Here is an 11,262-nt window from a genome sequence, read left to right as displayed (position 1 = left end):
TCAAAGACTAGTTCATGACCTTGATGTAGATTAATCACAACATTCACAACATTCACAACAGTCGAATATCAACAATCACATTCTCCTAACAAACTCTTTGGTAAGCATAGGGGAAGAGGGGGTATGAGATTTTTGAACAGATCGGTTTTTAGGGATCACCTTTGTGTACTTAAAATGATCTAATGTAAAATAAATTCCAATAACATCTAATTTGGGCATCCTTCTTCCCGAACCTTTGGTGCATCATGATAGCATCAAAGATGTACCTCCTCTATTCTTTTTTACTTGACATGTTACTTTTATCACGTTTACCGATGTAAAACTTTAACGATCAATAACTTAAATTCTCCAAAAGTAAAAATTATAAAAGTTATATATTATGATAGTACTTATTAAGACGAATTCAAAAAGATCCCACATGAATATGTTTTTCCTTACATATTATTCACAAAAGACGGTTAAAGGGGAGGTGCTGAATAGTGTAAAAGTCAAAGCGGGTCAAGTAAAAAAGAATGGAGGAAGTATGATTTATATTCAAAATCAAGCTTTAAAGTTAAATCAATAAACCAAGTTTTCGCGGTAGAGATGGTGGATAACTCACTTTAATTTATGAGTTTGAGGTAAAATGTTTAAGTTCCGCCACTTACGTATGTTTGGGAGTAAAGAATTCTCTTATCCTTCTCCTCCACTCTTAAGTGATGATCTAGTTGAGCTAGTTGGTCTGTGAGAGGAATAGTGCTAGTTCAGCAGTGTAATTGCATAAAGCTTTTAATAGTGATGGGTGACATTCTTTCTACCATCAACGCTATTAAACGACAATGGTAGATCCTTTGGCCTATTTACAACATTATTGTTGATATTAAGAGAAATCTTCCCAAATTAACCATGACCATAAAATACCTTCACCCCATGAATCAAATTATCCGACGCCACCTTTGATATCATTGTGGGTACTAAAAAAACATAACGCTTATCGGCTTATAGCCCAAGTGCCATTGGTAAATGATGAGCCCAAGCGGATGAAAAGGCCAAATGGCAGACTGCTAAGCAATACAGATGTTAGGCCATTTAGTGCTATTGTGGTTTCTAAATATGAGCAAGTAAATAAAACAGTACGAGGCCTACGAGCAATGAATTTGGCTTTCTTAGGTAATTTATATCAATTTCAGATTTCTCGGTTCATAAATAGATGATCAATTACCTTAGTTGGTTAAAGTATTAATGGTATTACTCAAAATCTGAGATCAAATTTAATTTACATCACTTGCCTTACATGCGGTTTTATGCAAGTGAAAATTATAATTCTCTTAGATGAAACAAAATTGATCGGAAAATGCTTGAAACGGGTAAGGTAGCTGTTTGAAAGGGAATGATATATAGCATGTACAATAATAATCTTTAATGTATTGTTCATTTACTGGGCGAAGCCAGACTTGACTAAGGAGGGAAGCCAATCTAACTAGCGCGATTGAGGGAGGGGGCCGATCTAATATGCATCAATGCTACTTTAATAAGTGTGAGTAGGGCGAAGCAATAGTAAGGTGAAGCACTACAGGGGCCATGGCCCTCTTAGGCCTCAACTAAGCTTCGCCCACCCAATTGTACAGAGAAGGGCAAGTGCAAAATATCCCATGATTTGTGTAAAATAGCTGATAAGTTATATCATGAATAATCAATTTGCAGCGTTAAACATGGTATTTAATTTACTGTGGTGTATGATCTATAATCGGTGAATGATCTACAAGGTCCAATAATTTTAATCGGTGTATGATCTACAATGTCCAATAAGTTTAAAAAATTGTGGAATAATGCACACTTCATCCATCTAATGTACGAGTATTGATTAATCCAACTTGATACTTTTACTTAATGAATTACCAGTCCTTACTATAGACTATGTACTACTACTAATCTCTTGGGTCAAGCACATTGCTAGGGAGTTTGGAGTGGTTTGCTTCCCAACATCTGAGTATTGAGTTAATATCGTCATTATTAAGAGACATAAAATAATGAGTACTCGTAGACATAACCGTTCATTTATCACATCCAAAAACTCCTAAAGTACCATACATATGATACATATCCATTAAGGTTAGATGTTACAGAGTACAAGTTAGGAATAAAAGTGGATGTCAACTAGTACACACAACCCAGAATTGAATCCCATCTACATCACTACCCTTGCGGCTCTCTTTAGTCTTTACACTTATAATAAAAAAAATACATTTAGGAACAAAAAAAAGAGTAACTAGAAAGAAATTTCGAGAACATATATTAGGAAATGAAATCGATGAACACTAAGGAACAAAAGGGTTAACTAAAAAAGAAATTTCAAGATGGATTGACATTAGGTAACGAAAGGGATAACCTTGAATGAAATTTCGACGACGACTGATATTAGGAGCGAAAGGAGTCCCTTGTAATATCATTTGCTGTGACTTCGAGCAGTGTAACAATACTATTATAGGAACTAGGAAGTACCAGAATTTTCAGGTTTATATAATAATAAAAATCCACTTTACTGCAATAAACAGATAGCCCAGAAATAGTAGAACTATCTAATGGAGATGTGAAATTTAAGCAGAAACAAGTTTGCTTTAGAAGTGGGTCGGTCAGGTCAATTTTCATCACTTGCAACACAAGCTTAGCATCAACTATTACCATTTCAATTTGAGTAGGTTTTTTTTTTCTTTTTTTTTTAATTATTGCAACCTACTTTAGCTAGGAACATGGAAAAAAAATGTACGAAATTTTCGGTCCATTTATAATTATTGACATATGACAACGACAATTTAGAAGAAAAAAAATAAACCAAAGTTTTTATAAACATTACAACCCAATTAGCAAAATGTCTTTAGCTTTCTGATCAACAAGTTAAGCCTAAGAGAAATATGTGACCAAACCCGAACAGTAGCAAGGTCATGTTATACGCGAACCCTTACCCACAACGAAGAATGAGACACGCGGAATCAATAATGTGAATAAGAAGATGAAAAAACAATGTTAGATCTCTGACATGATTAAACCAAGGCGATGCTGCTTTCACCGCCTGGAGGCTTTCGGACCCTGTGTAGTAGTCTCGGGATTCTGCCTTCCCGTCTGAGAAGATGTTGTTTCCGCTTATCTCTCTCAGCTTGGCATGACTCAAGGGTTTCTCTGTTGAGTTAGGAGGTGCATCTTCTGTAAATATGTTGTTTCCTGATAAGTGAGCAAATTTCTGGTCGGAAATCTTCTTTGCTGTTTTCACTACAGGTTCACTGTCAGTTTCCTGGAATGCAGGGGATCTTACAGTCGATCGTGGCTTTATTTCAGGTGGAGAGGCAAAGATGTCGTGTCCGCTAAGCTCCTTGCACTTGGCATCTGAGAGTTGTTTCTTCAACTTTGCTTCTGCCGCGCTATCCAGATTTCCACTCAGTTCTCGCTGTTTTGCCACTTCTGGTAAGGTGGCAGGTTTCTTTGGAGAAAGGCTCTCATCATCAGCACCAAATGAGATTTGACTCATTCCAGTAAGAGCTTGCTGGTACACCAAATCACCATAAAATATTGCAAGATCATCAGTACGTCGCTATATACTAACCAAACATAGAAGAACTATTAATTATCAATTACCATAAAAGATAAACAAATTTTCAACAAGGCAAAGCAAAACAAGAAGCTTCTCTAAGACATTTGACCAAACATATCATGACAAAGTGGCAATTTCCTAGGAAGTACAAACACCTAAGTTTGTTTGTAATCTGGGAGCAGACTAGTAGCTCCATTTATCATTTTCCAACAGCCACTAATTTCCAGTAATGTCATGACAAGGGGGTACTTGACCGGGGCATGGACCTCGATTTTTTGTTGATCATGATAGTGTTCACTCGTATTACCAATCAATACACAACTGCAAGGGGATGATTCATAGTATACCTGGTACATACGAACGCCAGTTTTGTTACCCGGGATTTGGTTGGCACCTTCAGCTTCTTGGTCATCGGTTTCCTCTTCACCGGCAAATATGCGACTACCAATCATCTCTTTAGACTTGTAAGCAGAGCATGGTTTCCTGAGATTAGGCACATTACATTCGCTTGTTATATACAGATCCCTTTCCAAGTTGCAACAAACAATCCAACCAATCCACAAAAACATGCATCCCCTTGGAGAAGATGAGCAATTATTCAATCAATTATACTTCGCTCTATTTAGAAACAAACCACTCGTATCAACATTGAACATCAATTAAAACAAACAAAAAATTGACAAATACATAGTAGCATCAAACAGAAGAAATTGATCACGACAGCAATCTTTCGCCATCAATCCAACAAAACACCGTAAACCATCAATCCAATCAATCAAAAAGTCGAAAACACAGAGTTCACTTAAATTGCAAACAAACATTATATCCTTACAAACACAAATTACACTTACCTATATAACACTATAACCGAATTATAAGCAAATAAACCTTAATCCCAAAGCAATAACAATAGCATAGGACAATTCACACAAATCAATAATGACAACTCTTATTGAACACAATGAACAGACAATTGATCATACAACCAAATTTCCTATTTTGAATCATTTCACATTATAAACAGTTTTTCTAGTCCACTCTACATGTGAAGAATGAAGATCCGATGAATCCAACTTAAATTCACAAACAATATTACAAAATTAATGTAAAAAAGAGGTACAAACAAGATAAACGTGAGAAAAAAAAAATTTGTTTGGTAAAAAATTGAACTACAAAAAATAAAAATCAGATCTTACCTTTTTACCAAGGATTCAAACTCTTCATCTGTCACTTTACCTCCAAACACCACCTTACTGATCCCATCCGATGGCTGCTCATTTCCCAGCAGAAATTAAAATTAATTATAAAAAAATAAAAAAAATCACTCTTTTTTATTATTAATACCCAATATATTGCTTTCAAAAAAAATACCCAATATATTATTTTGTTAATTATTTAAAAAATCCCAGAAAAATCCAAATTTAAAAATAAAAAAATAAATAAATAAACAGATATTTTCTCTGTAACAGGAAAAAAAAAACACATAAATTAAAATTAGATAAAAACCCAGAAAATTTATGTTACAATGAAAATCCCAAATAAAAATAAACCCATTTTTTTCAATTTAAATAAAAAAAAAAGAGAGAGAAATTACCTGGACGTTGCGAATAGGGCGATTAGAGGAGGAGAGAGAAGGCGAATCGGCGGCAGGATTTTCCGACCAAGTAAGCAGATCTGCAGTTGAAGTGTGAGGTTTTCTCACCGGAGTTCCTCGGTGCTCCATTTCCTTCTTTAACTCCTATATTTCCCAAAATGTACAATTCCAAAATTTTCAATATGAAATTCACTATCTTATGCGAGTATTATAATTATTATGTATACTTATTTGTTTTACTCTACTATATTAATTTTAAGAAATCCGAATCAAATTGTTGATGTTATTATGATAATATGGCACGCAAAGAATAATTAAATTTGTTAAAAAAAAAATTAGAGGTGTTGTTTCTCTGACACTGAGTTTGTTTAGCTTGTGCTACTACTTGAAGTGGTATGATATTTAGAGAGAGAAATGAAATTGGAATTAATTTTCCTCTTCAAATTCTCTCTCTTCTCGAAGCAAAAAAAGGAAGGGCGGGAGGTGAAATGACGAAAATGCCCTTTTGTGCCGTTTAAGTTTTACAGTTCCAGCTTAGCTTATACGGATGCTTTCAGCTACACTCTTTTCTGACCCCACCGTATTAAACCGTATTTCTATTTTTAAATAGAATTATAAATTAAGAATTTATAATTCCACGTTTCACTCTTTGATTTGTCTATGTATTTTTTTTTTAAGGGGATGATTTATGATAATAAGAAGAATATTAAATTGATAATTTAAAGGAATGATTTGAATGTAAATTTGTTATTGGTGAGTGGATATGGCAAGGCAAATTGGAAATTATTTTTGAATTTCAGTTGGTGGCAGCCTGAGCTACAGTGATGCTGCGTACATAACGGTTATTAAGATCTTATCTTGACGATTTTTAATTTTATTTACTTTGGCATTGAATATTCTTTTTTAATTGTTTTGAAATTGGAGGATTGACTTTCCTTAAAAAAAATAATAATAATAATAAATAAAATAAATAAATAATGGAGGATTGACAAATACGAGTAATATGTTGATTGTAATCTAAAATTTCAATTTAATTTTGGAGTTACATTTTTGGCTTATCTATTAACTATTACTAAACAGAACTGACATCATCTCTCCTCAAAACTGTCTACGTGTCGCTTTCTTATTAAAAAAAAAATTCCGCCTAAAACCATTGATGATGTCTTTTTTGTGATACTCTTTTTTTTTTTTTTTTTTTTTTTTTTTTTTGTGTGTGTGATACTTTGTAAACAAGCTAAGTAAATTCTTTCAACAAGTTTAATCTAGAAAATCAGAGTAAAGCAAGTAAATTGAATAGTAACTGTATTCCTTCCAATGAATTTATGACAAAATTGAAAGATTCATTGCATATACAAGTTCTACACTATAATTTTTTTTTGTTAAAACTGTACATTGCAAGGGGATAATCTAGTTAACAACATTAAATAAGATTGATACTGTATTAAAATCTTTTTGAGCTTGATAATTTTATTTTATTTTTCTTTTTGAGCTAAACTAATGTCTTTTTTTAAAAATTTTAAATAAGTTTAAATAAAAAAAAATTAGAAAAAAATAAGTTTGATGAGTCCTGATACCTTTTTTTTTTAAGACAAACACAGAAAATTAATTTATTAAATCAAGATCCGCCAAAGATTGAAAACTTTGGGGGATAGAATCCGTACAAATATATTCATTGCTAGCACTCGTATCCCACCTGGCCGCTAAGTGAGCAACAGTATTCCCCGCCCGTCGAACATGCACACAACTAAAATTAACGAAATCATTACACATCCTACCAATATCCTCAAAGAAATGGAAGATTGGAGCCGCACCCTCTTGCTTGTCTCTAATGGCACGCACCACATTCATAGCATCACATTCAAGCACCACATTTCCATAGCCAAACCTACACGCAAGCTGAACTCCAAAGTGTGCAGCAACAGCTTCTGCAGTCTCGGATGCCCGCCTGCAGGAAGTTATCTTCGTTGCCACAAGCAGCAACTTGCCCCATTCGTCACGAACAACCACACCCAAGCAGACCCCTCCAATTCTAGGCACATAGGCATCACCATTTACCTTTACAAAGTTGCAATGTGGCGGTACCCTGCTAGCTTTAGAGAATGTAACAAGTGCTAGACCACCCCCACCAACTCTAGCATTGTAGACACAATAATCATCACATAATCTAACGAAACTCGCAGCCAGCATCACACCATTGCTGTCATTTGCTTCGTAAAAAAATCTCCTTATTTCTACAACACCATGCTGCCCACGCCAGACATAAAAAATGTCGTAGCTTTGCTTTGTCAAGTTTACTCAAAACCTAGCAAAATAAATCTTGAAAGGAGGACATCGATGTATCATTTCACAAGTCAAGGAAATTGTTGTGCTGCCAAATACTCAAAGCGTGTTTACAGTAGAAAAGAGCATGAATTATGGACTCACTTGCAGCACCACAAATCGAACACATGATTGAGGGCCTTATATGACAGAATTACAGCCTTTCCATCACACCAAGAGACCCTTTACAGGCCCTCCGAACGAAATGGCATAATTTTGGAGGACCTTTTATTTCCCAGACCTCTTTCCATAGTTCACACTCACTGTCATTATAAAGCAATTCCCACGAACGTACCTTACCCAGTCTTCCTAGCCAATAAGCAGATTTTACAGAGAATAAACCCGACTTAGTAGGCCACCAGAACCTCTTATCTTCCACCCACACACTCGACAGAGGGATATCAAGAACAGCAAGTCCATCCCTTTCCCTGAATGTAGCTGCCACCATCTCAGAGTTCCAGCATCCGTTTTCAAAATCAATAAGCTCGCTAACCCGCAAATCAATATCACAGTTCAATTGGGGGGTAGGGGTAGAAAGAGTATTATCACCAACAAGCCAAGCATCCTCCCAAACCTTAATAGAAGAGTCGTTTCCCACTCTCCACTTTAACCCCTCAAGGAGCAAGGATTTTGCCCCCCCCCCCAAATACTCCTCCACGTGTAACTAGGATCAAAGCCTCTTGATGCACCACAAAAATCAGAATATTTAAAATACTTGGCCTTGAGGATTTTTTACAGCAATGTATTATTATCAACACATAACCGCCACCCTTGTTTCGCAAGAAGAGAAAGGTTAAAACATTTAAGGTCCCTAAATCTCATACCACCTAACGATTTAGGAAGACAAAGATCCTCCCATCTATGCCAATGAATCCTCTTATTTGACCATCCAAGCCCACCAAAACCGAGCTAAAATTGAATGAATTTCATTAATGAGACAATCTAGAATTCTGAAGATACTCATCATGTAAGTTGGAATTGCTTGTGCCACCGCCTTGATTAATATCTCTTTCCCTGGGCAAGATAACAATTTTTCCTTCCATCCTTGGAGTTTCTTCCAAATACGCTTCTTGAGACAAGTGAAAACTGCTTTCTTCGGTCTTCCAATAAGAGTCGGCAACCCCAAATACTTCTCATGTCTATCCACTTCCCTAACACCGAGAGTCTCAACAATCAACTTCCTTCTCTCCGCATTCACACATTTGCTAAAAGCTACTTCAGTTTTGCTTAGATTGACTTTCTGTCCTGAAGCTCTTTCGTAGCTACTAATTATATCAGCAATTTTAGAGAAATCATGCAAATTGGCCTTCTCAAATAAAATACTATCATCCGCAAAGAAAAGATGAGAGACCCTTGGTGTATCCCTGCAAACCTTCACCCCATGAATCAAATTATCCGACGCCACCTTTGATATCATTGTAGAGAAAGCCTCTGCACATATCAGAAATAAGTATGGCGAGATTGGGTCACCTTGTTGGAGACCCCGAGATGGAGTTAATGCCCCCGAGATAGTGCCATTATATTTGAAAGAGAACGAAACACTCGAAAGGCACTGCATTATCTGATTAATCCATGCTATCCGAAATCCCATCTGTAACATAACTGTATCAATGAAGACCCATTCCACCCTGTCATAGGCCTTACTTATATCAAGCTTCAGTGCTACATTGCCATCTCTGCCTTCCCCCTTCCTTTTCATGGCATGAAAAATTTCGAAGGCAATAAGTGCATTATCAGTAATTAGCCGCTTCGGGACAAAAGCACTCTGATTTTCCGAAATAAGAGAACCAAGAATAGGCTTTAATTTATTTGCAAGAGTTTTCGAGATGATTTTGTATAACACATTGCATAAACTAATAGGCCTAAATTCTTAGGCTCATCACATTTCAGAATTAAAACAATACAAGTACGATTAACCTCCGAAAGATCAATTCCACCCCTCCACCAAGACTTCACAAATCTGACCACATCATCACCAACATTACTCCAGAATTTTTGAAAGAAAAGGGTGTGCATTCCATCAAGTTCAGGAGCTTTATTTGGGTGCATCTGGAAAAGAGCTTCTTTAACTTCTTTTGTTGTCGGCTCCGTATCAAGAACATCGCTCATATCTTCAGTCACCTTATTCTCAATCCCGGACAAGGCCTCATCAAAGTTACTCGGGCTACTCGAAGCAAAAAGATCACCAAAATAGCTTGCTATAACACTATCCATATCCTTCTTCAACGACTTCCATGAACCATGCTCATCATATAAACCCGCTATTGTATTTTTCTTTTTTCTCTAACTTGCTTTATGATGGAAATATTTTGTATTTTTATCTCCATCACGCAACTCATTTGCTCTTGATCTTGCGTGCCAATATGACTCTTCAAGTTTCTGAAGGTCACTAATAAGTTCCTGAGCAAGCTCAACACATTGCTTCAAGCGACGGGCATCTAGCTGCTGTCTTTGCGCTTCTTTTAACCGAGACTCAACCTTCTTGATCTTCTTTTTAATCACCCCAAAAGTAGCAGCAGCCCATGATGATAATCCCTCTGCCACCCTAGCAATTCTCTCATGAATCAGACCACATTCCTCCTTTGAAAGCCAAAGCGCTTCAAATCTGAAAAAATTTCCATTTTTTTGCTCCACCTCGCTTTCACCAAACTTCAATAAAATCGGTGCATGATCAGAATGACAAATAAGGAGATGAATCACCTCAAAGGAAGGAAATAAAGAGCACCACCCACTACTCGCAATATATCTATCAAGGCGTTCCCGAACCACAGTCTCCATCGAGGTGCCTCTCTGCCAAGTAAACACATTACCCTTATAACCCAAATTCCTGCAATCACAATCATCGATGGCCTCCCTGAAAGCATCAATTTGTCTTTCCCCGCGAGTATCACCACCATCTTTTTCATGCATTCCCAGAATTTCATTAAAATTTCCAAACGTCAAAATCGGAAGAGATGAGGAGGCATAAGTGGACCTCATCAAATTCCATGTCAAATGCTTATTAGTTGCTTCCGGCCATTCGTAAATACCAACCAATCTCCACCTTGGCTCATTTTCATTATTGCAAACCTCCCCACAAATATGATGGGCCGAAAAGCCACTAATGTTCACTGTTAAATTATTATTCCACCATAAACCAATTCCTCCCGATCTTCCGGAACTACTAATGCATAAGCCATTAGTAAAGCTGCATCTATTTCTAATCAGCTCTAGTCTTTGTGAATCAATTTTAATTTTCGAAACGAACACCACATTTGGCCTCTCTCTCCAACACCAATCTTGGAGAGCCTTGACTGTTGATGGGTTGCCAATCCCATAACAGTTCCATGCTAAGATTTTCATTGTTGTTTGCGGAGATGGTCATCAACTCATCACCAACCTCCGCTACTTTTTGTTCAATACTAACATCCACCGAGTCCGTCATACATTTCAGTTTCTTCACCTCCCCTACCTCACACTCCAACTCCCTATCCATCACATCCCCCCACCTTTTCCTTTTCTACCCCCTTTGTCATCAATAATCATAGCATTCCCCACCACAATATCAGAGCTAGAGGATTTTGCTTTCTTTTTAAACTTCTTTGAGGGGTGAGAAGTAGTATGCCCCACTCCAATATTAAAAGTAGGAAACATGTTGCTACTTGTGATACCTCGAGCCCCCCGCTCCACCTCACTCCTATGTAGCATAACATGTGACTCACCTAATTTCCCCACCTCACTCCCCTGCTTTCCCATCTCAGCATCTAACAATAAACCCTCTTTTACACCCTCGTGATTTGAGTCA

At 36.7% G+C, this 11,262-nt stretch overlaps 1 protein-coding gene and 1 pseudogene across 1 annotated transcript; both read right to left on the bottom strand.

The window, feature by feature from the left end:
• Positions 1-2,741: 2,741 nt before the first annotated feature.
• On the bottom strand, positions 2,742-5,615 carry LOC110709620 (annotated as a pseudogene).
• Positions 5,616-8,355: 2,740 nt separating this feature from the next.
• LOC110709547 lies at positions 8,356-10,820 on the bottom strand. The gene is made up of 3 exons (XM_021887765.1): positions 9,822-10,820; positions 9,396-9,707; positions 8,356-9,243 (listed from the first exon to the last, which is right to left on the bottom strand). The coding sequence occupies exons 1-3, from the start codon at positions 10,818-10,820 to the stop codon at positions 8,356-8,358; spliced, it is 2,199 nt and encodes a 732-aa protein (XP_021743457.1).
• Between the last annotated feature and the right edge of the window lie 442 nt (positions 10,821-11,262).

This window comes from Chenopodium quinoa, unplaced genomic scaffold (assembly GCF_001683475.1).
Source record: "Chenopodium quinoa cultivar QQ74 unplaced genomic scaffold, ASM168347v1, whole genome shotgun sequence".
Taxonomy (NCBI): domain Eukaryota; kingdom Viridiplantae; phylum Streptophyta; class Magnoliopsida; order Caryophyllales; family Amaranthaceae; genus Chenopodium; species Chenopodium quinoa.
Note: the sequence above shows the minus strand (reverse complement) of the source record. Positions and strands in the feature narration are given on the sequence as shown.

Bases quoted from the DNA above. Each gene is read 5' to 3' on its own strand.
- LOC110709547 (XM_021887765.1), bottom strand. From the start codon at position 10,820: ATGAAAATCTTAGCATGGAACTGTTATGGGATTGGCAACCCATCAACA. The intron at 9,708-9,821 runs GCAAATGAGTTG...GGTTCATGGAAG, and splicing joins ATTGGCACGCAAGATCAAGA to TCGTTGAAGAAGGATATGGA. The intron at 9,244-9,395 runs GTTAATCGTACT...TCGGAAAATCAG, and splicing joins GTGGAATTGATCTTTCGGAG to AGTGCTTTTGTCCCGAAGCG.